General features: G+C 55.6%; 1 protein-coding gene across 2 annotated transcripts in view; it reads right to left on the minus strand.

Annotated features, from left to right (window-relative positions):
• Positions 1 to 524: 524 nt before the first annotated feature.
• SCARB1 (scavenger receptor class B member 1) overlaps positions 525 to 27,042 on the minus strand; it is a 71,687-nt gene continuing 45,169 nt past the window's right edge. Inside the window, exons 5-13 of one of the 2 annotated variants that reach the window (XM_087423452.1) lie at positions 24,871 to 24,966; positions 23,453 to 23,568; positions 21,847 to 22,013; positions 15,646 to 15,764; positions 12,609 to 12,682; positions 9,285 to 9,336; positions 8,273 to 8,419; positions 4,879 to 5,007; positions 1,298 to 1,411 (exon numbers count right to left, since the gene is read on the minus strand). In XM_087423452.1, the coding sequence (XP_087279578.1) occupies positions 4,879 to 5,007; positions 8,273 to 8,419; positions 9,285 to 9,336; positions 12,609 to 12,682; positions 15,646 to 15,764; positions 21,847 to 22,013; positions 23,453 to 23,568; positions 24,871 to 24,966 (900 nt within the window). In that variant the 3' untranslated portion in view covers positions 1,298 to 1,411. Of the gene's footprint in view, positions 1,412 to 4,878; positions 5,008 to 8,272; positions 8,420 to 9,284; positions 9,337 to 12,608; positions 12,683 to 15,645; positions 15,765 to 21,846; positions 22,014 to 23,452; positions 23,569 to 24,870; positions 24,967 to 27,042 lie in introns of both variants that reach the window. The other variant, XM_087423453.1, reaches the window with a different exon arrangement.

The following is a 27,042-nucleotide window of genomic DNA, read 5'->3' on the forward strand; positions in this document are numbered from 1 at the left end:
GTGCTATTATCTCCATATCAGAGGTGGAGAAACGGAGGCACAAGGCCGTCAAGGGACTTGCCCAAAGTCACAAAACCAGTAAGAGGCAGAGGTTAGATTCCAACCCGCGCCGTTCTCTTACCCACTTCTCTTTTCTGCCGTTTCTGTAACAAGAAAAAGCAAGAGCCCAGGACGGCACTAGGGGTGTCCTGCGGGCACGTCGATGTGTGTACAAACGCACAAACGGCCTGGCGGGCTCCACGCCAAAGGGACAGAGGCACTTACGTGGGGGCTGGGGCACGGCCCCAAGGGCCTGGGATCCTGCTCTTTCTAGACAAGACCTGCATTCACGCGGGATTTATATGCAACATTAAATAGACACAAGGTTGAAATCTGAGAACAGAAAGGCAGGCAGGCCAGCAGCCCTGTCCCTGAGAGACACCATGGCAGCCGCCAGAAGGGAGCTACTGACCAAGAAAAGAAGAGCCCAGATCTTCCCAGGAAGCCCCCACCCCCCCGCAAACAGGCTGTCACAGACGCGAGCGTTAGCTTTTGTAAAAGGTTTATTAGTTCAATAGTGAATTATTTTCAAAAGACAATAAAATTCATTTCTCTTTCAGTAGAAAAGTGACAGAGGCTTGCCCCAGAGACCCCGAGCCCCGAGAGGTCGGGTCTCCCCACCGCCCAGATCCCCGGGGCTGCCGGCCCCCGGCCCCCCACCTCTGCCCTGCACCGGGAAGCCGAGGGCCCTTGGGGGGCAGCTCTGGGCAGAGTCCCCGCCGCCCCCACCGCCCCCACCGGGGCCGCCGGCTCGGTCTGCATGGCGATGTCAGTTTAGCCGGAGGAAGGGGCCCAGACACCCACACCCGGCGCCCGGGTGGCCTCAGGGAGATCGGGTCCTGAGGGGACCAGGACACGGGCAGCGCAGCCCCGCCCACCCGGCTGCGGCACAGGAAGTCTGCGCTCCAGGTGGGACGTCGGGACAGTGGCTGGCCCTCGCGGTGAAGCCCGGTCCCCGTAGGGGCCACCAGGAGGGGCTGCACTGTTTTGAGACTGATGGAGAGGACGACCGGGGAGGGGTGGCGTGAGTTGTCAAGAGCCCACCCAAGGGAGGGGACCCGATGCCCACAGCACTGTGGCGCTGCCTGTGGGTCACTTGGAGAGAAGGTTCCAGAACAGTCCTTGTTGACGAGCGTCTCCCCGAGTCCTCTCAGCAGCAGCTCCATCCCTGAGTGCCGGCACACACCTGTGCAGGCGTGTGTCCACGTGCCGGGGGGGTGCACTGTGGGGACGTGCGTGTGGCAGTGGGGGCTCAGACTGGGGGGCTGATGGGCTGTCCGCTGAGAGAGTCCTGAAGCAGCGGGGTGCAGGGGCCGGGGAACGGGTCTGGCTGAGCGGCCAGGCTGGGCTGGCACATGGCGTCTTCGGGACCCTGTGGAGAAAGGGGGAGCTGACGGCCAAGCCCCGGCCCCGAGCCCCGCCCGCACAACCAGCCCCGCCGGGCCCAGCACCCACGTCCTCCCCCAGCACGGAAACCCCCCTCGCGTCCCCATCAGCAGCACGTCACGTCTATCGAGCTCAGGTGAGAGAAGCTGGAGTGACCTACAGACCCTGGGTGCGTGACAACGGCCCCCCCACCTCTCGGAACACCATCTTGCCCTGCCCCCCCCATTTAGAGATGGGGAAACTGAGGCCCAAAGGGACTTGCCTAAAACACTGAGTAGGGCAGAGCAAGGGGTCCAGGGCTGATGTGCAATACCGTTAACCCAGAGCAACGGGAAACCACCTAAGTGTCCATCGATGGGAGAGCGTATTTCTAAATATTGTCACAAGATGGTACTCGACCTGGACAGCTGTCACCAACCGAAAAATGAGGGGGAAGCCAGCTGCAGACACATACTCTGTGACAGCACTGAGGTCGCTCTGTAAATTGTCTCTTGTTCACGGCTACATATACACAGAATCAGAGGGAAAAACCCAAACCAACGTCCTGCGAGCATCGCTCTGGGGAGCGGGGGAGGGGGCTGACTTGGAGAGGGGCAAAGGTCACAGCCGGAAGAGGTGGGACAGAGTGAAGATTAATATTAAAAATGTTAACAATCAATGTTGCTGAGTCTGGGGAGAGGGAACTCAGATGTGGTCACTTACCTAGTTTCATATATTTTTTAATTTCTCAAAACAACGTTTAAAGAGAGCAGTGATGATAGAATTGGGGGCAACTCTTCATCCCCCTCAGCCTTCCTTCACCTGAAGAGGGGAGGGGCCTCCCTGCCCCCTCCAAGCATCCCGCCCCCCACTTGCACCTTGCTCACAAACCCCGGGGGGCAGGACAGGGGGAGGGGGACTCCTGGCTCCTCTCCCTCTGGGACGGACACAAGGCTTTCTGGGTGGAGCAACACTGAAGCCAGGGGCCAGGAGGGGAGGCCAGGCCAGAGTGAGACCAGCCCCCCCACCACCACCACCACATACAGGCAGCATGGGACACCCAGGGCTGGCCAGGATCTCAGCAATGTGGGCCCAGAGAGCCACGACTTGAGAAAGCCTCGCTCCAACGTAGAAAGCGGAAACTGCTTTCCCAAGAAAGACACATGTAACAGACCCTCAAGGAACCAGAACGTGAAGCAGATTCCTCCTCCTCCTCGTGGTCCCTTCTACTTTCGTTTAACTGAGGAAATGAGGACTTGGAATGGGAGACAGATTAATAAGAAGATAAGAAAGGCCCAGGGATACTTCCCAGAAGGGCTGCCCTGCACAGTTGTCCAAGCTGCTCACTGTACAAGGGCACCCAGCCAAGGGGGTGCAAATGGGTTGCCATACTCTGCCAAGCCCTCTGCCCTAGAGCCAGCCGTGTCTGCACAGAGGGCTGTCTTTTTCTTATTCACATAAAAACACCCCTCTGGGCTAGTGGAGGCCCCATTTCCTGCCTCCTCCCAAGCCAGGCAGCCCCTCAAGGCCGCCCCCACACCCAGGTGCAGGGCAAGGAGTGGGGCCTCCCCAGGGACCCAGGCTGAAACTCAGCACGGGCTGGAGGCTGCCCTGAAGGGATTCCAGGTCTCCAGGACCTCTGGCCACTTTCCGGGTGCCTGCCCCCCAACCAAAGCCTACAGGACACTCCAGGACACTGCAGGACACTCCGCAGGCACACATGACTGGGGGGAGGGGTGTCATCCGGGGTGGAGACTGAGCTGCCTTCCAGAAGGCAGAGCAGTAGAATCTCTTTAAGTCAAAAGCTTCCCTAATAACTTGAAAAGTGGATTTGGTTGGCAAAATAGAGAGGAGACCCCAGTTTGTCTTGTTTTACTTGGAGGGGCGCAGGAATCCCGGCTGTGTCCAGGGAGGTGCAGCCGTGGGGCTCCGACCTCTCCACCCCCAGCTCTATCTGTGCTAGTGACTGACCCCCTTCTCTGTGCCTGGGGACCCCCGTGCACCCCGAGAACAGCAAGCAAGTTTCTGCAGAAGGGAGTGGTGGCTGGAAGGGGCAGGGGTGCCCATGGGCCGGACTGCACACAATGAGGCGGCCCAGAGGGAGTCCTGAGACAGGAAGGAAAGGAATTCCAGCTAGGACACCCTGCCCTCAAGCCCGGCCACCACGTCCTCAGGGGGACACCCCTTAACGCTCAGCCCTGATGTGGCCGGGCCCTGCCCTCCTATTTCCAGATGGGCAGGAGGAGCCCCCGGAGCCCGGCTGGGGACACAGCTGTCCCTCCTCCTTCCCACCCCCACCCCCACAGGACTGCAGCACCTGCCAGTGCAAACACACGGCGCCCACCACTTTGCATTTTCTCTTTTATTTCCCCCTCCAGCCCGCGATCAAAGCGAACTGGAGGCAGCGGCCTGGCCCCAGAAGGCAGGGTCATTGCCTCCTCGCTCTGTGGCTCCTGAGAAAGCTATTGAAACCCAAGCGGGCCCAGCCCCAGAAGCTCGTGAGGGCGGCACATTTTTCAGAAACCAAAATAACAGCTACTATCAGAGGCATAACCACAGAGCGACTCAGCCCGGCCCAACCCCAAATCCCGAGGCCTGGAGCGCTGCCTGTCTCGTCCCCAGCCGGCGGGACTCGGCTCTCCTAGGACCTCAAACCTGCGGGAACATGACGGAGGAGAACACGGACCCCCAAAGGCACTAGCCTACTCCCGCAGGTGCGATGCCAGATAAAACCAGGACGTGCAGTTAAATTTGAATTTCAGGTAAACAACAATAGGTTTTCAGTATAAGCATGTCCCCATAATTGCACGGGACACATTTAGGCTAAAAATCGTTCATTATTTATCTGAAATTCAAATTTAACTGGGCATCCTTTTGTTGTTGTTTCTTGGTTTTTTCGTTTGTTTTTGCTCAATCTGGCAACCTTACCCCCACGCAGAGTCCTGGATATACAGTTGGTGCTCAATTAATGCCTAAATTCTTTTTTCTCGATCAGTCATCCCAGATTTATTTAGACCAATCTACACCAGAATCCCCTTAGGGCCCATTAGAATACAGATTCCCGGGGCCCCATCCATGATTCTACTCCAGGAGGTCCAGCAGAATGTCCAGGGATCTGCATTTTTAGCAGACTTGCCCAGAGGAGGCTATTGCACCAGAGGTTCGAGAAGCAGCTGGACTAAACCTCGACCCCGCCTTTCTAATACAGCCTTGCAAATAAGATACCAGCCCACAGATCACTAGTCGCCCTCCATCTCCTAAGACGCCTGGGATCAAAGCCATTCACTCAGAGCATGAGAAGGGCTGTTTCTCCAAAAGCAAAATGTACAAATATGTGTTTTCAGTCTGTGGACACTCCAGGGGAAGTTTAGGCTGAAGAAATGTGTAAGATCCAAAGTTTCAAGCCGCCAGAGTTCTACTTGCTACGGCAGAGGAGACAGGGAGGCGGGGTGTGGGGCGTTACCTGGTACCCACCTACAGTCTTGCTTCATGGAGCACAGCGCCCTTGGGGGCTGATGTCATCAGGGTTTCAGAATAGGCCTGGACGGCCTCCTTATCCTTCGAGCCCTTTTTACTAGCACTCCAAAATAAATAGCATTTCTCCTAGAAGATAACCAAGCTAATTTATAGTTTCGTTGCAGCCAAACACCAAAGGTTTCATGTGGTTCTTCGATTTTCAGAAAGCAAAGAGGAGAATTTTGGAGCCAACACGGTTGATGACTGGCGTTGGCTGAGATTTGGGGAGTAACGTCGCCCTTCACCAGAGACAGAAGTACAAGGGCCTTTGGGAAACACGCTCGGCCGGACGGAGAAGCCAAGCTGAGAAGGGTTTGTCCACGGAAAACAGGCGGTGGAGAGGAATCGGGGGCGGGGGGCCGTGGCGGGCAGGGCGGATGGGCCAGGGATCAGCAGGCTGAGCAGCTGGCACCTCAAGAGTCTCCTGCTCCCCCACTGGGCTGGCCCGGGAAGCACGTGTCGTTTTATTTATTTATTTATTTATAATTTTTGTTCGTGAGGAAGATCGGCCCTGAGCTAACATCTGCCAATCCTCCTCTTTTTGTTGAGGAAGACTGGCCCTGGGTTAACATCCGTGCCCATCTTCCTCCACTTTATATGGGACGCCGTCACAGCATGGTTTGCCAAGCGGTGCGTTGGTGCGCGCCCGGGATCCGAACCCGCAAACCCTGGGCCGCCACAGGGGAGCGCGAGCACTTAACCGCTTGCGCCACCGGGCCGGCCCCGCGTGTCGTTTTAAATCAACCAGAAATAGATTTTTCTTTTAAAGGACTTGATTTTTTCTAAAAAGAATGACTGGAGAAGAAAAATTTCTCTGAAGAGAAATTAAAATACATGGAGTTCACCCCCATGCAATACTTCTTTTTTTTAAATCAGGACAAATTCATACAAACATGTAAGGCCTAACCTCTGCTAAGCCAAAAAATACATAATGGGATAAATTTCAATTATTTGGCCTCCGAGGAGCCCCGCGGGGAGGGAGCCTGACCACCATCAGCAGACACGATGGTGGTGTCACTGGGTTTGGGGCCGGCACAGATGTGGGGGGAGAGGAGCGCCGCCCTCAGGTTTCGTGTCCTCACTCCCCCCCCACCCCCCCGCCAGGAGAGAGAAAAGCAGGGCTGTCTTGGCCTCCCCCTCTGCCCCACCCCTCACCAGCTGTCCCTGGCCCCCACATGCGGCCGAGTGTGTCTTCCCCAGTGGAACCTCCGGTGATGCTCCACCCCGGGGGGGTATCCACGGGCGGGGAGCTTCTGGTCCCTTCCGCCCTCCAGCAAAATGCAGTCCCCAAACTGTCAGGAATTCCCTTCTGCTCACTGGAGTGACAGCCCCGCTCAGCCTGGCTCTGGCTGGGGCAGTGACAGGACCGGGGCAGCCCGCAGGCTGGTTACACCCAAGTTCAGGGGCTCAAACGCCAGAGGCAACGACGCGAGGAGAGGTGGCAGGCCCTGGCGCCCTCGCAGGAGTGCAAACCTTTTCCCCAAAGGATGGGGCACTCGGGAGGGAATTGGGTGAAGGACCTGGGCAGGTTTATCGTCCCCCAGCAAGCAAGCAGCGAGCAAGCTGCCCGTGAGGAAGGGGAGAGAGAGAGGGTTGTTTGCCAAAGCTAGAGCAGAAGGCAGGCACGGCAGACGGCCCGAAGGGCAGTAGGGGAGCTGGGAGCCCCCCCAAGGCTCAGCCTCTGGCCCCGGGACAACCCAGGTGGGGGCCAGAGGGTGGCTTTTGGGTTCATAAACAGCCTTTCGAGATTCCCCACCACTGAGCGGGGTCCTCCCCACCACGTGGCTGCTCCCCCATCCCCACTGCCCCTGGAGCCCCGCCCTCACAGGCCTTGTCACCGCGTGACCGCAGTCACTTGCTTCCAGTCTGTCCTGCCCCCTGCTCTCCAGACCTCATGTTCTAGTCATTTCTGTATCCCCCACACTGCACAGTGCCTCGCAAAAAATAAGTTGTGAGGGCGTGTCAGTGAATGCATGAATGAATGAATGAATGACACCAAAGCAAGGAGGGCTTGGTGTCGCCCCTCTTTTTCCTGCCTCTAGAGGTCAGATGTCCCAGGCCTGGCTCTTCAGAGCTCTTCTCCATCTAGGCTCCCTTCCTGAATACCTGCTCCCCTCCTGGTCTGAGCCACCAGCCTCACTCACCTGGGTCTCCTCACTGGTCCCGTCTCCCCCTCTCCCCACCGAAGACCTGGTCGCCACACATTAGGTTACCCAGTCACTTCTCTCCTTAAAAGCATCCAACAGCTTCCTGTCACCCCCAGAGTCAGTTTCAAGCTGCTCACCCTGTGTTACAGAGCCGGGCATGACCTGCCCCTGCCTCTCAGATACTCCATCCTACCCCTCTCCCCCCGTGCTCACTCCTGCCACCCTGGCCCTGCGGGATCCCAACACGCCTCGTCCATCCCTGCCTCAGGGCCTTTGCACTGGCCATTCCTCCACCCGGAGCACTCTTCCCGTGACTGTGCTAAGTGCCTCCTTAGCATTCACATCTAAGCTTAAATTCTGCCTCTTCAAAGAAGCCTTTCCTGACCCTCTCTCTATCCTTGTCCCCAACCCCCTCGGATGCTGTGCTGTCCAGTCCGGTAGCCACAAAGTGGCTGTAGAGCCTTTGAAATGGGGTGAGTCTGAATCAAGACCTGCTGTGAGCGTAGCATACACACCAGATTTCAAAGACAACACGAAAAAAATAATGGATTTATATTTTTTATACTGATTCCATGTTGAAACGGCCATATCTGGGATCCATTCAGGTTAAATAAAATACACGATTAAAATTAATTTTTTACTTAGCGTGGCTATTAGAAAACTTAAAATCACACGCGTGGCCCACGTTGTACTTCTGTTGGACAGCACTGCCCTAGCCCTTCAAGTTTCCTATCATCTTTACCACAGGGAAATTATCTTTTCTGTTAATTTACTTGGTTTTCTTCTGCTCCCAACTAGAACGCCAGCCCTCCTCGCTCCCCCCGAGCAGGGTCTGCGTCTGCCTCGCTCACTGCTGCGTGCCCCGCGCTGACAGAGCCTGGCCCCCAGCAGATGCTGACTTGATGAAAAAACCATTCAATTACCAGTTCTCATTACCCAAAACGCACCCGCAGCCCCTCCGAGGGAGGGTCCCCAGGCCTCCCAGAACAGGCAGAGAAGTGGCAACGCAGGACGTGAGCGATGCAGGGACGCAGCACAGCTCCCCGGCCCCAGGCAGACACGGCCCGCTGCCCCAGGTGGGCTCCAGGTGGAGGGCGTCCGCGGGCGGCAGGAAGGGAAGGCTGGGGGTCAGATCCGAGCCCCCGCTCCCCCAGCAGTCAAGCAATGGACTGCTCAGCCCGGGCCATGCTCCGGCCACCACCTACTTGGCTCCGGATCTGGAGGACGATGGGGACGAGCAGCAGGATGCAGCCCAGGGCGAGGAGGACATACTGGGCGTAGTGCAGCACCGTGGGCATCAACACCAGCTGGTTGTAGAAGGACCGGAGGGTGGCACCCTCCATCTCCCCGCTCTGGGGAGGGAGAACAAACAAACGGCTGCGGCCACACGCCTGGGGCCCAGGGCGCAGATGCCACCCCACGCCACATCCCTCTGCCCCCCCACCCCTTCCCCATCCCAAGCCCTCTGGCCAAAGCACGTGATGGAGCCTCAGGATGCGTCTATTTCCTCCAGGGCCACACAACGAGACTACATTTCCCAGACGCCCTTGCAGCTGGGCAGGCCCATGTGATCACATTCTGACCAATGGGACGTGGGCACAGCGATGCTACACCTTCCGTGCCTGGCCCATAAAAACCTCCCATGGGATTCTCCCCATCTCTTTCCCAATTCACTAAACAGAGATGGATTCTGAGGATCTCAGGGAGGGCAGGACCAAGAGATGCAAGGAGCCTGGATGTCCCTGAGCGACGGCGTGGGGCAGAGCTCCCACCAGCCCACGTCAGACTGCGCCCTTGGGAGGCTGTCCTGGTCGTGAGCGCACCTGATTTAAAAGGAGCTAGGCCAGAAGGAACCCTGAAAAGCTGGGAGAAAAGAAAGTTCAAGTGAAGAGCTGACACCCTGACAACCAGCTTCCCTTCGTCCCAGGAGAAGCGGTCAGCACACTAACAGAACTGCTTTACACCCTGGGCCAGGGTTTTACAGTTTCGTGCAAGTTCCATCTTCCCCGTCTCCGGTGGGCCCTTCAACTCAGTGGGGTAACTGACATCCAGGCTTGCAGAGTGTGAAGCTTCTAGCGGACTGTTCTACGTCACAGTCCTGCCCTCCCCCCTCCCCCAACGGCCTCCCTCGTCAAATGCCCACGCTGGCCCCTCGCTGGGCCCCGGACACCACGCCCCCGCCCCCGCCCTGGCGCAGGCAGAGCGAGGCGGCCTTACCTCTCCAAACCACAGCAGCGGCATGACCACCGGCGCGATCTTCCCGGTTTGTCTGGAAATAAGCGAGAGGTTCTGTCAGGGCGTGTCGGGTCCGACGGCTCTGGACGTGGGGTCGCAGACTACAGGGGCAGGAGGGACTGGATTCTGCAATGACTGGGTTGCTGTGGGCTCGAGGAGTGGGCGTTTCCTGCAGGGAGCAGCCTGACAATCGGGCAACGTCTCTTCTAATTAAAAACTCACATCTCCTATGGGGCGGGGGCTGCCGGCGAGCTGACAGCCACTCATTCCCCTTAGAAACAGAGCCCCGATTTTATTCAGGATGGGGATGCACCCAGCTAACCAACAACACGGTTCATGCTGACCACCTGCTCTCCTTCGGGGAGTCTGGAACTTGGGTGTGTGCGAGGCAGAGGGGGCCCACGTGACCCCGATAAACACACTGGGCGCTGAGTCTCTACTGGGCTTCCCTGGTAGACGACACTTCACACGTGTTTTCACAACTCCTTCCTGGAGCATATCCTGTGTGACTCCCCTGGGGGAAGGTTCTGGAAGCCTGAGCCTGGTTCCCCCAGACTTCACCCCATGTGCCATTCCCTTTGCTGACTTTGTTTTGAATCCTTTCACTGTAATAAATCACAGCCATGAGTACGGCTCCATGCCGGTCCTGTGAGCCTGTTCAGAGAATCAGCAAATCTGAGAGAGGTCTTGGGGCCCCCCGACACAGCCACTTACTAGCTAGCTATGTGACCTCGAGCATGCTCCGCACCCTCTCTGTGCCTCCTGACAGAACCCCTCACAGGGCTCCAGCGAGGGCTGAATGCAAGAAGAGGAGTAAGTGCTTAGAATACCGAGCATAAAAAGTGCCTGGTGTGTATTATTGTCGTTTTGGGGTTAAATAGCAGCCACCAAATGGACAAACAAATATTCTGTAGCATCACCATTCGTGGTCTGCCTAAAGAAGGCACAGCCTCACAGGGGGGAGATGGAACTCACTCGGGGGGCGGGTACCAGAGTCGGCACAAAAGGCTAAAATCCTCCATCACAAGTCTCAAAAATCTCCCGGGCCACCCATTAAGCAGAGGGTTGTGCAGTGAAGAGAATTTACACGGCGTCCCCCGCAGAAGAGAGAGACCCGGGGACACTCTGGAAATGCAACAGAAGGTCCCATTCTCTTTGGCCCTTTTTATCTGAGTTTGTAAGAACTGATGTAAATTAAACACAAATAGCACGCAGCTCTGCTGCCTGTATCTCATGAGCAAACAGCACAAAAGTTCCTCCCACAAGTCTAAACAGCTCTGCTGCGGGGGAGGCCTGCGTCTCTGGGCCTTTCCCACACGGGTCCTCGCCCTGGGGGATGGAGCCGAGTGCTGACGCTGGACCAGCTCCCTGGAGACCAGCCAGCTGTGCAGCCCCCGTTCAGAACAGGGCCCAGAGAGGTCTCGGTAGTGGCCTGAGGCCACCAACAGGCAGAATGCAGCCTCCCAGGCACCCTGCTGGCTCGAGCAGCTTTTGTCCAGTATTTGAATTTACTCCCAACAGGTGAAAACTGAGAGAGCTTCTGCTAAAATCCAGATTTTGAAAAATGCATTTGAAAACGCGTAGGATGTGGCCACACTGGGTCCACGTTCCCCTGCCGCTGGGTAGGGGCTGGCTCTCAGCCCCCTCCCCACCCAGCCTGCCCCCGCTGCTCTATCTATGTCACCTGCCGTCCTGGTGCAGCCGAGTTAGCCGACCAGATGCCAAGGGACGTGGGCCCCAGAGTTCGAGCCCGGCAGCGGAAGCTTAGTGCACGCGTGGCGCCGCGTCACCCCCCACAAATCCTTCAAGCACCACCCCTCTGAGCAGCCTCGAAACGTGCAGTTGAAAGCTTGGGTACGAGGGAGGAGATGAGCGCCTGGTGATGCCCTGCGCTCTAGACTGTTACTCTCTCCAGCCGAGAGGCGTTTGTGAAGCTGAATAGATGCTCACATTCCCGCATCCCGGGAATCCTTCCAGGGGAATTTCTTTTTTAATGAAACTACTTCAAATATGCTAAGAAACACAGGCCCCGACATAAGGAGCAATCCGTGCACTCCCTCACCAGCCCCATCAAAGCACAATGTTGTAAGAGGAGTCCGAGGACTTGCAGAGGCTGGAACCCTCCTCCACTGCTGGTGGGAACCAGCTGCTGTGGGAAACAGGCTGGTGGTTCCTTAAACAGTTAAACACAGAGTTCCCATGTGACCCAGCAATTCCACTCCTAGGAACATATGCAAGAGAATGAGAGTCTGCACGCGGAAACTTAACAGTGCTTAAAAATTCCTTAAAAAATTCTTAAAAATTCCTTAAAAATTCTTTAAAAATCAGCGCTTAAAAAATTCCTCCCATAAAGCGAAGCATCGCACATAAGAAGCTGTTTGCTAAGTTTCCATTTTCAAACACTTGGTTTTGCCAGGATTTAATTTGCACAGGAATGTTCATAGCAGCATTCTTCATAACGGCCAAAAAGTGGAAACAACCCAAATGTCCATCAACTGATGAAAAGATAAACAAGACATGGTCTACCAACACAATGGAACATTATTCAGCCATAAAAAGGAACGAAGTATTAATCCATGCTACAAGGTGGATGAACCCTGAAAGCATTATGCTGAGTGAAAGACGCCAACACAAAAGGCCACATGTTGTAGGAGTCCATCTCCATGAAATGTCCAGAACAGGCAAATCCACAGAGACACAGAGTAGATTAGGAGACACCTGGGGCTGAGGGAAACGGGGAATGACTGCTACCAGGTACAGGGTCTCCTTTTGGGGTTGACAGAAATGCTCTGATTGTGGCGATGGCCGCACGACACTGTGAATACACTACAGATCACTGAAGTGTACATTTTAAAAGGGTGAGTTTTATAGAATGTGAATTAAATCTTGATAAAGCCGTTATTCAAAAAATCAAACGAACAAAATCAGTGCTTAAAAAATTCCTCCCGTAAAGCAAAGCATCGCACGTAAGAAGCTGTTTGCTAAGTTTCCATTTTCCAACACTTGGTTTTGCCAGGATTTAATTTTTGCTACTCTGTTGAGTGGGAAACAGCTTGGATGGAAGATTCTGGCTCATCGGGGGGACACATGTTAAGAGAGAAACAGGGGATTCTGGGGCAGGGGTGTCAGGATGTGGGTGGGGCCTCGTCCCAGAGCTAAGACTCCCCTCGGGGGGACGATGGGCAGGGACTAGACCCCCCGTCCAGCAGGACACCTCCCTCCCCCCTCACCGTGCGGGTTCCCGAGGGGGCCGCTGGAGTCTCAATCTCTACAGGAGTGGGGCGGCCCCCCCCGGACCCCACTCACCCGATGCCGCTGATGGCCTTCATGTACAGGCTGAGTTGCAGCTTCACCGAGCAGTTCATGGGGATCCCCGTGACCTGCGGCGACAAGCACAGTGAGGCCCGGCCACACCCTCAGACACCCTACCTGGTCCCACTCTCCCGGCCTCCGGGTAAACACCCGCCGTCCTCGCCCCCCGGGGTCCCCTCCAGAGAGCAGGCCTCTCCAGACGGAAAAACCTCATCCTTTTCTGTCCGTCCTCTTGCGACAACGCTTCCCCAAGTGCAGAAAGACATTGTTAGTCATCGCCCCTCCCTCGTGCCTCCAAATTCCATAAAACAGATCTGCATGTTGGGACAGTCTCTCTGTTCTCGGTCCCTCCACACTTTTCCTGATGGGCTCAAAGGCAGGCTCGCTCGGGGAGCGGGCCTGGTCTTCAATCTCGCCAACCCACACTCCCCGAATCCGCCTCAACGGAGCTGGCCTCGGCCGGCACACACACGGGCAGCAACGGCATTTCACACAGAGACGAACCATGTTTTCTCCTCGTATTTATCTTTATGATTGCCTTCTTTTTGGGGGGAATTTTGTAATTTCCGATTTGAGGTAGTGATAGAAGCTTCTTTCGTGCAGAAATCTGCTTGTTTGTTGTTTTAATGAGACTGTTTTTTAAAATAATAAATAACAGGAGAAGCGACACACATACAGGACCAAAATCAGGACGGGGGTTCTGAATGAAGTCAGGAAGTTTTCGTGGAAAGGAACCGGGTTTGAGGTCAGGGGACCTCGAGGGCTGCTCCTTAGCCGAAATGCGTTTCCTCCTCCGTGAAACGGAGACAATTCTACCTGTCTCACAGTGTCCGCAGGGCAACTAAGGGACGCGGGCCAGCCACTCTCGGGGCCACCTCGCTGGGGTTACCATCCTGTGCCCCACTGGGAAGGGGTGTTATCGCCCAGTGGAGCCCACACTCACAGGCCCTTCAGGCCCGGGGGGCGCAGGGGAACAGGTCAAAGGCCGCGCCCCTGGGCGGGGAGAGTGTGAACTCGAGGACCCAGCAGAGGGGACTGAGATCGCCGTGTGCGGAGGAGAGCTCACGCGTCTGGTCCGGGCCGCCCTCCTTAGAGAGGCCCGCTGACGGGCGGGAGCCTGGCCTGCAGGAGGGTCCCCCACCCCTTGACTGGTGAGGGGCTCTCTGCACCTGGACCATCTGTACAGACAACGCGGTTCACGCTGACGACCTACTTCCCTCGGGGAGTCTGGGGTCTGGGGCCAGGCCAGGCAGAGGTGCCCACGTGACCCCAATAGACAGGCTGGGCGCTGGGTCTCTGCTGGGCGTCCCTGGTGGACGACACTTCACGGGAGCTGGGGGATTGAGTGTGTCCTGTGTGGCTCCCCTGGGAGGGCTCTGGAAGCCCGAGCCTGGTCTCCATCCACGCGCCCTCCCCCTCGCTGCTTGTGCGTCGTGTCCTTTCGCTGTGATAAGTCACAGCCGTGAGCACCACCGTGTGCGAGTCGTCCTAGCGATGCACGGACCCCGGGGGTGGCCGTGGGGACCCCAACGCAATCTGCACCCTCTTCTGCCCCCTAGAACAGACTCTACCTCTGGGGCTCCACTCGGGCCACCTCCTCCCCCAGGAAATTTGTCTCCTTCCGTCCTTGGCCTGTTCCTCCAGCTGCGGTTGGGCCACCTCTTAGGGGGCAGAGGCCCGCCTGTGCCCTGCACCTCGGAGAACAGAAACTCGGCCCCCGGAGCCCCTCTGTCACCACACCTGCCCCCCGTTTCAGGGGCAGAAAAGTGGCCACCACAGCAGCAGCTTCCAACGGACATTCTGTCTCCAGGGCTAAGGCCTGACCGGCAGCAAACAGACCCACGGCCATCCTCCCCGAGGTGCCCCAATCGACAACCACGAAAGGAAGGGCCGCTTCTGTCCCCCTCTGCCTCGGGCTGACCCGGAACAAGAGACACAGGAGAAGCCAGCTGAGGGGCCGCTGCAGGACAGCCGTGCGCGTCTCCCCGGCCCCCAACCTCACCGCCTGTTTCTCAGTGGGGGGCGGGGGGATCCACACGCTAACATGAGAGTCACCCCTGAGAACAGGGAAGAGAACGTGTTCTCCCTGGAATTCCCCAGAAGCCGGCAGGGAGAAAGAGGCAGGGACACAAATGAACTAAAAGAGAGAAGGTGCACAGCCCCTTATTAACTTTGTAATAGAAACCTTTCAAAAACTGGTTAAAATTTTAAGACAACAGGGAAAGGCCTTAACATTTCTAACTTAATCAAGAATGAATTTAATATAGAACGTGTAATATATTATTATTAATTAATTACTATCCAATTGGCAATATTAACTATATATTAATACAGGACGTCATGTAGTGGGCATCGGAAGGCCTGTGTGTGAATTCAGCTTTCTCCCTTACTCACTTCCCGATCATTTATCAAGCCCACATTTACTGAGATACAGTCACGCGTCACCTAACGACGGCACAGGTTCTGAGAAATGCGTCATCAGATGATTTCATCGTCGCATGAACATCATCGAGTGGACTCACACACACCTAGATGGTACAGCCTCCAACACACCTAGCTCTATGGCACTAATCTTACGGGACCACCGTCAGTGACACACCGGTCCCTGCTCGCAGACAGAACTTCACACAGGACAAATTCCCCAAAACCTGCCTTATCTGCATGATGTCCCAGGCTCTCCTCAGTACCTAAAGATCTTTATGGTGTCTTGGCACAGCCAGGAGGCTGCCTCTGGCTAATTTGCAGGCTGATAACTCCTAATTAATTTACTGTCTTATGGTCCATTTATAGACAATTCCCTTATAAAGAGATAATAAAGTTCTTGAACTATGGAGTCAGGGCAAAGTAGGGATCTTTGATGGCTTGATATTCTAGAAGATATCAATGCCAAAGAAAGCCAGGCTTCCCATCACCCCCTCCCTGGAAGAGCTCAGTGCCTGGGGGGAGAGGAGAGGGCCAAGTGTGCACCAACCAGAACACACCCCCCCAGCCCACCCCCCGCCCACCTGCAGGTCGACAGGCAAGGGCTCACCGGGTGAATGTCCAGGAACAAGGAATGCTCCTCTTGGTTAGGCTGGAGGCCAAGCACCGCCTCTACCAGGACCGGGTCGGCGTTGTAGAAGTGAGGATGGGAGAGAAACAAGGGCGCACCTAGAAGGCAGAGAGGGGAGCGTCAGACAGGGATATTGAGTTGGCACATTGAGAGCCTGCCTCGTGCCAGGCCCCGAGCCAGGCATGGGGACGCACAGACGATGAAACACAGCCACTGCTGCAGAGCACCCCCGTGACAATGACAAGATGCAAACAACAATAACTAGACAGAGACAGTCCCTTCATCCAGGCTGTAAATGTCTACCAAGTGCCCAAGAGGCACTGGGCGCTGGAACCCAGCAGGGGGCAAGCTCTGTGCCACAGGAACGGGAAAGGAGGAGGTGCTGATTCTGGCGGCAGAGATCAAACAAAGGAAAAGAAGAAGGCTAAAAGATGCGAGGCAGAGAAATCTAGGGAACGGCATTCCAGGCGGAAGGACCGGCAGAAACGAACGCAGGGAGGTGGGAAAATGCACGGTGCATATGGTGCGTGGAGGGGAGGCACGGGAGGTGAGGACAGAAGGGCAAGTCAAGGCCAGACTGAACTTTGGGGGCGGGGGGGTCGGGATCTTCATCGCCAAGCCAACCAGCCCAGACTGTCCTCTGCAGGCGACACACCAATGATCAGAGAGGCTCAGGTGTGCACACCTGCGGCCAGGTCTCCCTGCGTCCACGGAGGGAGAAGACACACCTGCTCTGCTCCTTGTGTCCTGGCAGCCGGTCTGCGGGTGGACGCCACCTCAGGTGAACAGGGACTGACCCGGGCCCCTCTGAAGGAGAAATTCACACCTAGACAGACGAGGCTGAACCCCTCCATCAACCAGCCAAGCAAGGCCAACGCCAGCGCATCCTCTCGTGCTCAGGACAACGGACAGCGGGCCTGACGGACAACGAGTTCACGAGGGCAGGAATGAGCCTCTCTCACAACCCATGAGGATCCACAACAGGCAAATCACAGAGACAGAACGAAGACGGTGGTGGCCAGGGCCTGGGGGAGGGGAGATGGGAGCGACTGCTAATGGGCACCGGGCCTCCTTGTGGGATGATGAGAATGTTCTGGAACTAGATAGTGGTGATAGCTGCACAACGTTTTGAATGCACTGAATGCCACTGAATTATACACTTAAAAACGGTTAATTTTAGGGGCCGGCCTGGTGGCGTAGTGGTTAAGCTCACGCGTTCCACTTCAGTGGCCTGGGGTTCACGGGTTTGGATCCTGGGCGTGGACCTATGCACCGTTTCTCAAGCCATGCTGTGGCGGCGTCCCATATAAAGTAGAGCAAGATGGGCACGGATGTTAGCTCAGGGCCAATCTTCCTCACCAAAAAAAAAAAACAATTATGTTATGTGAACTTCACCTTAACACAAAAAAGAGAAAGAAAAAACAAACAAAACTCACAAGTCTCCTTCCCTAAAACTTCCAGCCCGTCCACAGCTAGCCTGGTGACCAGCATTCACGTTCATGTGCATCTGGCAACCTCAAATGTCTGGACTCTTTCCGCTTGCTTAGCAAATCCAAGCATTGGTCTGAAACAAAAGCTGGGATTTTACTGAGGCCTGACTTCATTTTTCCCAGGCCTTTTCCATTCACGGCCTTAATGCTTCTCAACATTCATTCATCCATCCTGGTCCTTCCTCCATTGGCCGTATCTGGATACAACATGCTTCTCTGAACCAACTGCCCTGGCTTTACTTAAATAGCTCTATTTTAAAGGGGAGCTTTATATCTGAGTCATAACTGGCAAACACTTGCCACAATTAGAAAGTAAATATAAATAAACACAATGGAAACCGATGAATGTCGTACATTCTAACTAAATACCTGCACCAGGCTTCGACCCCCGTCCTGCTCTTCCTCTGTTAGAGAGAGAGACACGTGAGTGTCAGAAGGGCGTGTAATCCCTCTCAGCACTGACAGAGACCTTCTCCTGGAGGTTCCGGAAGGACGGGAAGAGAATGGAAACCAGAAGCCCTCTCTCACTGCGTAAGTCAAGGTTATGTAAAGCTGCCTCCTTCGACCTTTGAAGGTTTCATCTTGAGACCCCCAGGGATAATGTCCCACAATCTGGAAAACCCTGTTTGCCATCCACCCATCTCCCCCGTGAAAGGAGACCAACAGGGTCTACACAAGGGCCCATATTTACAGGCGGCAGAACTCTGAGGCCCTCAGTAAGGGAGGCAGTCACCGAGGCAGGCCCTTGAAGGTGTAGAATCTCAGACAAGCCCCGTCAGGCCTCCAAGGCCGGGGGAGACTGAAGTGGGCTGGACCAATGTGCCATCACCCACCCCTGCTTTGGATGTTAAGCCTGTCTGGATTTTTTTTTTGGTTTGTTTTTTTGGTGAAGAAGATTGGCCCTGAGCTAACATCTATGCCCATCTTCCTCTATTTTTTTAATATATGGGACACCACCACAGCGTGGCTTGATGAGCGGTGCATAGGTCTGTGCCCAGGATCCGAACCTGCGAACCCTGTGCCGCCAAAGCAGAGTGTGCATGAACCTAACCACTACACCACCGGGCTGGCCCCCCGTCTGGCTTTTTAATAGCATGCGCATGTGCATGCGTTTCTTCCTATTTTATTTCCAAACAGACTGAGAGAGACCCACCCAGGTAATAAGTGGTAATTAATTTATAGTTTTATGGCACATCTAATCAGAAGTAATTGCCCAAGATCACCACGTATTACAATTAAGGGGCTCTACTGAGCAAGTCTGAGGGCCTTACACAGCACAGAGGTTTGAGGAGAGAGAGGTCACTGGGTCCAAGCAATTTTCAAGGCCTAGAAAGAAATGTGTGGGTATTTCTCATCTTCAGATAAAATTTCACAGAAAGGTAGACACAGGCACACCAAAAGACATGTAGGAGAATGTTCCTGGCAACACTAGGGTAATGGTCAATGAACAGAAACCCGGATACCCATGAACGGTAGAAGGCGTAAGGAAACTGAAGTGTGTCCGCATGACGGAATACTATACAGCAAGGAAGAAGGTGCCCACAACACCCACAACAACAGGAATGGACCTCACCAATGTAACAGTGGGCGAAAGAAGCCAGAAAAAAAGAACAAAGGAGTCTCTGCTTTATGATTCTGTTCACATAAAGACCAAAGACAAGGAAAGCTGGGGTGCTAGAAGTCAGGCCAATGACAGGGAGGGGCCCATGAGGCATCTGGGGCCATTCCTGTTCTGTTTCTTGATCAGGGTGCTGGTTTCATGGGTGTGTTCACTTTGTGGAATTCCAAACTGCACAGGTTATTCGGGCACCTCTCTGTATATATGTTTATTTCAACATAAAAGAAAAACTTTATTTACATAAATATTTTTAAATTCCCTCACACTTTTGAAGTTCTTTGGCAGACATGCTAAGATGAGGCAGTGCAAACCCCATCCCCAGCCCTCTGTAGTGGATGGACATGTAGTTTCTGCCTGCCCGGTACCCCCTCTTTCTTCTGGAACCCACAACACGATGAAGCCCCTCTCCTACTCTCAGCCACTGGCAATGTGGAGCCAGGCGCTGAGCATGTGACACAGCCTGGCCAATCAGCACAGCCCACCCTGGGCCACAGTGATTGGTTCAGAGCTGGCCATGTGACCCAAGGCAGACTAATCAGAGCGAACCCTGAGACTTCTGCTAGAGTGAAGAGGACCCAGGTGCCCCCTTCTGCAGGATGCAGAGCGGGAGGAGGTGAGCCTGAAGCGTCGAGGGGAGAGCCTGCCTGGCAGCGAAGGAGGAAAACCGAGCTGGCACATGGTGAAAGGCAGCTTCAGACACCCGCTGGGCTCTGGAGCCACGCCTGATACAGGACGTGCTCTGGAATTTCCCGTTACACAAACCAAGAAGAGCCCTGTGGGGCCTATCGGGTTGCTGGAGCACCTGCCACTCGCCACAGCAACTGCAGCACACGGCCTACAGGTCTCTGCACCGTCACCCCCTACAAGCAGAAATCCCCATAGATGCCAGCGAGGACAGGATTAAACAGAGGACAAGGCCGGGCAGGCCGGATGAGGCCATGGCAGAGCGGGCGTGTCCAGACCCCAGCTCCTAACCCGTTGACCACGGAGCCCCCCGTCCTGCCTGAACTTGGGGAGACCTGCTGACAGACCTTCCTCTCACCCTGCGCAGACTCCCCTCCCCGAACCCCCATCTCCAGCTAGAAATGTGGCTTCAGCCAAACAGGCCCCCAAAAGCCAAGACCCAGTCAGACGAGGAGTGGCTTCGTGTCCTGGTCACGTCCCAGCCTTCAGCCTCAATTTCCTAAGTGCAGGATACGCCCACACATCCATATGTTCAGACACTGTGTGAGTCCCCACTACATACCAGGCACATTCTAGAAGCTGAGGACAGAGCCCTGCCTATGGCGTTTACAGTCTAGAGGAGGAGACAGACAAACAAGTAAACAAAAACACACAGTCAGTGATTTCAGAGGACGATGAGCACCAAGAAGGCAATCAAAGGTGAAACAGAGAGCAGCTGGGAGGGGGGACCGGGACTTTAGAACAGGAAATCAGAGCAGACCTCCTGGAGGGGGTGGCATTTGAATAAGCGGAAAGGAGGTGAGGGAAAGACCCACCAAGATGCAGATGGTATCTGGGGAAAGAGCCCTCCAACAGGAGGAACAGCTGATGCAAAGGCCCTGAGGTAGGACTAAACTTGATATATTCTAGAAGCAGGGAAAAGGCAGCAGTGCTGAAGAATAGTTAGTGGAGGCAGTACAGGAAGAAATGATGCTGGATAGGCCGGCAGAGGCCAGACCCCGGTGAGCACTGAGGCCCCAGTCAGGGCCTCGCTATACAGACCTCGAAGCAGAGAGCTGGGTGGCAGTCTGCGCTTCTGAAAGGGCCCCTGGGCTGCTCTCTGGAACAGCATCCAACAGAACTTTCTACGATGACGAAAATGCTCCCCTTCTGCGCCGCCCGTCCCATACGGTCGTCACTAAGCACGGCGGGTGGTGCGCGTTTAAACGTGGCCAGTGTGCTGAAGGAGCTGCCTTTTCCATTTGATTTCAGTCAAACCAGTTTCAGTTTAAACAGCCACACGAGGCCAGGGGTGACCACACGGGACAGTCTGGGGAACAGCTCGTACGCAGGGCGGGAACAACGCCAGCCGGAGGGGCCTGGACGGCCGGTACGAGGTGACGGGGCCTGGACCACGAGGCGGCCGGTCACGGGGAGGAAGGACTTAATCTGGGGGCAGAGCCGACGGGGCTTCCCGAGGAGCCGGCTGAGGGTGAGGAGAAGGCAATCGCGCTGACAGCCAAGTGTTCAAATTGAGCAGCTGAGGGGGGCGCATCTCGGGAGCTGGCACACAACTGAAAAGCTGGCGGTGCCAGAGGACGCCGTGCCAGCACCAGTGATCACACCCAGCCCTGGAACCGCCACCGCGGAACAAGATTCTACGGCACAGCACGGCGGGACCACTGCCAGCTGCTCTCCTCCCAGGGTGGGGGAAGGGCCCCCCACGAGGCCTCACCCTCAGGCTACATATCGCGGGGGTGGGGGGGGCAGAGTAACGCCCTCCCCAAGGACGTCAGCGTCCTAATCCAGAACCTGCCACCACGTCAGGTTACACGGCAAAGGGCAATTAAGGCTGCTAATCACCTTAAAACAAGGAGCGTGGCCCAGATTACCCGGGTGGGCCCCATATCGTCTCCAGGGTCCTTAACGCTAGCAGAGGGACGCGGAAGACAGTCTGAGCAAGAGCTGGGAGCACAGGAGGGGGACGGATCAGAGACGCGATGATGCTGGCGCTGAGCATGGAGGAAGGGGGCCACAAGCCAAGGAATCCTAGTGGCCTCTGGAAGCCGGAAAAGGCAGAGAAACGGATTCTCCTCTCAAGCCTCCAGAGAGGCACGCAGCCTGCTGGCAGCTGCGGAGACCTGTGTGGGACTTTCGAACTACAGAACCAGTCAAGACGATGCATGTGTGTTGTTCTGAGCCACTAAGTGAGGAGGAATTCATTACGACAGCAACTCGCGCACAGCATATGTTTTTCTCAAATTATCTTCCTGCTGTCCTCACTATCGCGGCCTAATGGGATTATCAAGAGTACAGAGGCCAGAGGTTAAGCAGACGGGGGCAGATAAGCCCCTGGGCACGTCCATCGCACCCTCCCGTCCCCGTCCCGGTCCCAAGGGTGACACGTACTGAACCTGCACGTGCTGACGTTCAGGATTCCGGACTCCCGGCACGGGCAGAAGCCCTCGTTGGGCGGGTAGACGGAGCCGTTGGCAAATAAGGTGTCAGGGGCCACAAAGCGATAGGTGGGGATGCCCTCGAACTCCCCCGACTCCTTGTAGATCAGCTTCATGGACCTGTGGGGACAGATGGGGTGGACAGTGACACCCGGGACCTGGTCCTGCTGAAAACAGCCCACGTGGAGCCTCTTCTCTCCCCTGCACTGCCCCCCACACGCCAGTCTACCCTCCACACGCAGACGGGGCTTTAGAACAAGATCAGATATATCACGTCCCCACTTAAGACTGCAATCCTTTCCAGTGTCACCTATAACAAGACCCAACATCCTCACCACGGCCCACAAGCATCTGTGGGGTCTAGCCCCACCTACTTTTTTATGCACCCACGGGCCTCCGTGCTGTTCCTCAACCGTGCTCCCTCCTGCCCCCGGGCCTTTGTATCTGCTGCCCCCCCGGCCTGGAATGTGCTCCCTCACCCTCACAACTCAGACTTCAGTTCCGCACTCAGGTCGTGGTTTGGCTGTCCCCTCCTCGGGCAGCAGACACGCCCCACACCCCATTCACCCTCTCTCCGTTCACCCCGCCGTGTGTCTCAAAGGCCCTCTAATTTGACGGTGGCCTGTGGATCAGAGCCGTGACACCCTGCTGTCCACGGAGCCGCTCATCACACGCGGCTCGAGAGCCCTTGAAACGGGGCCAAGCTGGGATTCGCTGTCGGTGGAAGGTACGTTCCAGGTTCCCACGACTTGATACAGAAAATTGTAAAACGTGTCTTCAGTGATACTTTACGTCACATCCACGCTGAAATGACTATATTTTGGACGTACTGGGTCAAATGAAACCCACCCTTAAAATGATTCCCACCTGTTTCTCGTTACTGTAACGTGGCCACCAGAAAATCTAAAACTGTGGGTGGGACCTGCACTACATTTTTATTGGACAGAACCGGCCTAGACGTTTCTAGCACTATTTCAATGCTCAATTTCCTCCTTTTGATGACGGCAATTTGGTTACGTAAGAAAGTGTCCTTGTTTTTAGAAAACGCCCACTTGAGGTGGTCAGGTGTCCACGGGCGCCCAGAGAAGGGCTCTAGGGTCCTGTCCGTCCTCACCCCTCTGCCGGGGCCCCTGGACAGCCCCACGCAGACCCCGAGGCCACCACTCTGGAGACTGAAGGGGCCATAGGAGCAGCATCCAGATGTGTCCGCGTCCAAATGGACACCGGGGCAGCCAGACGGACACCACAGGGAAGCCAGGTGTGCCTTATCTGCCCGCCCCCTGCGACCCTGATCATTTCCTGCCCGCGCCACGGCCACGGCCACCGCCACGCCCCGACAACTGCCAGCAGCCTCCCTGGGCCCTGCAAAGGCGCGAGCCGTGGACTTCGGCTCCTCGTGGTGCAGCCTAAGAGAATTCAAGATGGCGCCGTGGGCCGTGGAGACACAGAGCCAAGACGCTCTCCCGGTGCACCCAAAAGCCACCTGAAGAGGCTGCGGGCATCCACGAAGCCGATCCCGCGGCCCAGGAGGCCCAGCTGCCCCGCGTCCGAGCAGTTACCGGCAGGCGTCGGGGCTGTAGAACTCCAGCGAGGACTCGGGCGTCATGAAGGGCGCCCACATCTGCCCCGAAGTTCCGTTAATCATGTTGCACTGATCCGAGTGCCAGAAGTCGACCTGCAGGGAAGACGCAGACACGGCCACTCAGGACAGCAAGGCCTCTCTGGAAAGGCTCTCCGGCTCACCCCCGACGGAGCTGCGACTGCGCAGGCCGTGTGCCCGGGGGTAGACGTCAATTCCCAGGACTATCCGTGGACAGGAGGAGGAGAGCAGGCTGTGTAGACAGAGGGCAGCTCCCCAACTACGGGTCTTTGAATGTGCAACTCCGCCGGCGACTCGGTGGCTTCACCTGTAAAATGGGCCTGTCACCCACATCTCCAAGGAGCGCAGGGAACAGAGGAGGTGGGAGGTGGGGCAGTGACAACCCCACCTCTCAGAGAGGAAGCCACCAGATGCTTCCTAAAAACAGACAAAGTCAGGAGGTGGCACAGTAAGGAAAATATTGAAAATCATAACAGCGGCCACCACGAGACCTCGAAACAGGAGTTGCCTCTGGGGAGTGAGACCCCGACAGAAAGAAAACAGACCCTCACTTCCTACCCTCCTGTACCAGCGGAACGTTTTCAATTATGTGCACATGTATATTTTCATACTGAAGAACCAACCCAAAGAGAATCCTAACAGCAGCCACTACGAATGGTTTTTACCGGCTGCAAACGGTAACCCTGCCGTTCCGGGCAGCCCGGGGTGCGATCTGTCCCCAGCACTCGGGCTCCGCAGGACCACCGCGGCGAGCATCTGGGAGGTGTGAGCAACACACTGCACATTTTCATGCATACTGAGAAAAGGCCGCTAAGGTGAACAAAGCCAGTTGCAAAACCACGCACACGGTATGATTTCATTCTGTCCAAAGGAAAAAAAGAGACACTCCCGTGTTTCTGTGTGTACAAACAGGCATGAAAATGGATAAAAACAGACGGGAAGCACATACCCAATGCTGATAACTGTGGGTGTCCTCTGTGGCTCGGGGTGGGGGTATACAGTGCATTTTACATCTGTCTCTGTTTTATTTTTTTAATGTGAATGTTTTCCTGTGTAATTTCTAGGGTAATTTTTTTTCACTCAGTAATATCTTTTAATGCAATGAATCGTTATATCATCAGTGTAATATTTTTAAAACATTTTTTGTAAATTAAGAACCAAAGGAAAGAACGAACTCAGTTCTTAGCATACAGTAGGAGCTAAATAAATAGCGTCTATTCCCCACCCAGCCATCTGGAACCAAGAGCTGTGGAGCCCTAACCACAGACAGAACCCCAACTCCGAGCGCTCTCGCTCCCGGGGGCCCCGCGGGTCTCGGGAGAAGGAAGGCGGCCTCATCCCGCCCGGCCCCCGGCGGGGCCGCGCCTCCCGCCTCACCTTGCTGAGTCCGTTCCACTTGTCCACCAGGTGGATCCTGCTGAAGTCCTTGACCCCCGTGAACACGGTGAAGAGCCCGGAGTCGGAGTTGTTGAGCTGCGACAACGGCACCAACAGCATCTTTAAGCCTCAGGCCGGGGGCAGAGGACCAGGGCCGGCCCTCGAGCCCGCCTGCTTAGTTACAAGTGTCCCCCTCCGCCCGGCGGACAGGGGTCTCGTGGTCTTGTTCACGCTGCACCCCCAGCGCCTGGCGACCAGGAGGAGGACTTGGGGGCTTTCCAGGAGGGACGCCGCCCTGATGACAGCGTCATCACCTTCCCACCTTCCCCTCCCGACTCAAGGAGAGTCTGGTCTCCTCCCAGGCGACGGGAAGCACCACCCGAGACATGCACGTAAGCGTGGCCACGCGACCTCTGCAGTCAGTGCAAAAGCAGCAGAGGTGGCGTCACCCTTCCGGGCGGAAGCTCTAACAGCCGATGTGTGCACAGTTCACCAGGCCTTCCACCACTGCCGCAGGGACCGGGGACGTGTGGGGCCAGGGCAGCCGCCCTCGGCTGGGACCCCGAGTGACCACAAAGAGCAGAGGGCCCCCTGGTCCCCCACACTGGACATGGAGTACAAGCAGAAATGAACTCTGTTGTTTTAGCCACTGAGATTCTGGGGATGCTTGTTACGCAGCACAGCCCGGCCTGGCCTGACAGATACAGGACCCAAGGTTTATGGAGCATCTTCCGGATGGGAAGCCCCAGGCTCTGGCACTCAGCGTATCTCCTAGAAGCAGGTTTCTGCTTCAGAGCAAAGACATGCAAAGTGTACGAAGGAATGAATGACCACTGGTCAAACCCAGAAGCATCGCTGTAGCTCTCAAGAGGCCATAAACTGTAGGGGGCGGCCCCCGTCAGGACTCAGCAAGGGCTGTTCCCTGGCCACACGGCTACATCGATTACTGACCCATCAGGCCAACAGGCTCCAGAGCAGGGCCCAGCTCAAAGCCGTGCTCTGGCCTCCTGAGAGCTGGGTGTCCTCGTCACATCACCCGTCCATCCCGAGCTCCACGGGCCCACACCCCAGCCCTCACGGGGAGAGAATAACAGGAGCCACTACAAAGGGGCGTCGGGAGCGTGAAAAGAGCTAATGTGTAAAAACTGCTGAGCACGGTGCCCAGGACACAGTCGGCTCGAAATGCTGGTCTTTATTTTTATTATTATTGTTATTATCATTAATAAATGCTCACCTGAAAGGACAACTAATAATTATAATATGCAGTGTATCAGAGACTGCTAGTTACTACCCAAAGCCCATTCTCCCCTTTCGCCTTCATAACAAAACCCAAACCTTACTCAGAGCATCAACACACACAGCTAAACGGCTACATTTCCCAGCTTCCCTTGCAGCTAGGTGTGGCCACGTGACTAAGTTCTGGCCAATGGAAAGTAAGTGGAAATTGGTTTTCTCCCCCCTGAAGAGGGAGATAGATGGGACATGCTGTTTTGTCCTCAACTTGTCTGCCTGCCCCTCCGTCCCCCACCACTTTTTCCTTCCTGCTGTGCTGCCTGGAATGTGGATGTGATATCTGGTGCCCTAGCAGCCATCTTGGGCACGCAGTAATCTGGAGTATGGAAACCATGCCCCAAGGATAGCAGAGCATAGTAGTAGGATTCTAGATCCCTAAAGAGTATGAAGCCACCATATCAACACTGAACAGTCATGGCTGGACTATTATTTTGGGGTTTTCACATTACACAAGGTCAAACATAGACTATAGGTAGGCTACTGAATTTGTAATAACTTTCATTTGTTTACAAGTTTACAGGATGCTTTTACAGAATCATGTCACTTACCCCAAACTTCCAACTGACCCCCACACCCAGAACCTGTCATCCTGGTCAAAAACGTATCATGTGCCAGATACAGAATCATGATCCCCACATCCCTAACACTCTACACCAGATCAGCAGAGCCCAAAGAGGAGGTTGAGGCTGAAGCAACCCAGAGGGCTTGTTAAAACCTGTGGTCAAGGGAGCCAAGGTCAGGGGTCAGAGGTCAGGGATCAGACTCTACATCAGATCATGGCCCAGGAGCCCAATCACTGACCCTACCAGGTTACCAGGGGTCAAGATGAAGAAAAAGCAGGCAGCTCAGCGCAATGCTACAGTCAACATCTGTGATCTG

Source organism: Ceratotherium simum, chromosome 35 (assembly GCF_057802395.1).
Source record: "Ceratotherium simum simum isolate JZ-2026a chromosome 35, ASM5780239v1, whole genome shotgun sequence".
Taxonomy (NCBI): domain Eukaryota; kingdom Metazoa; phylum Chordata; class Mammalia; order Perissodactyla; family Rhinocerotidae; genus Ceratotherium; species Ceratotherium simum.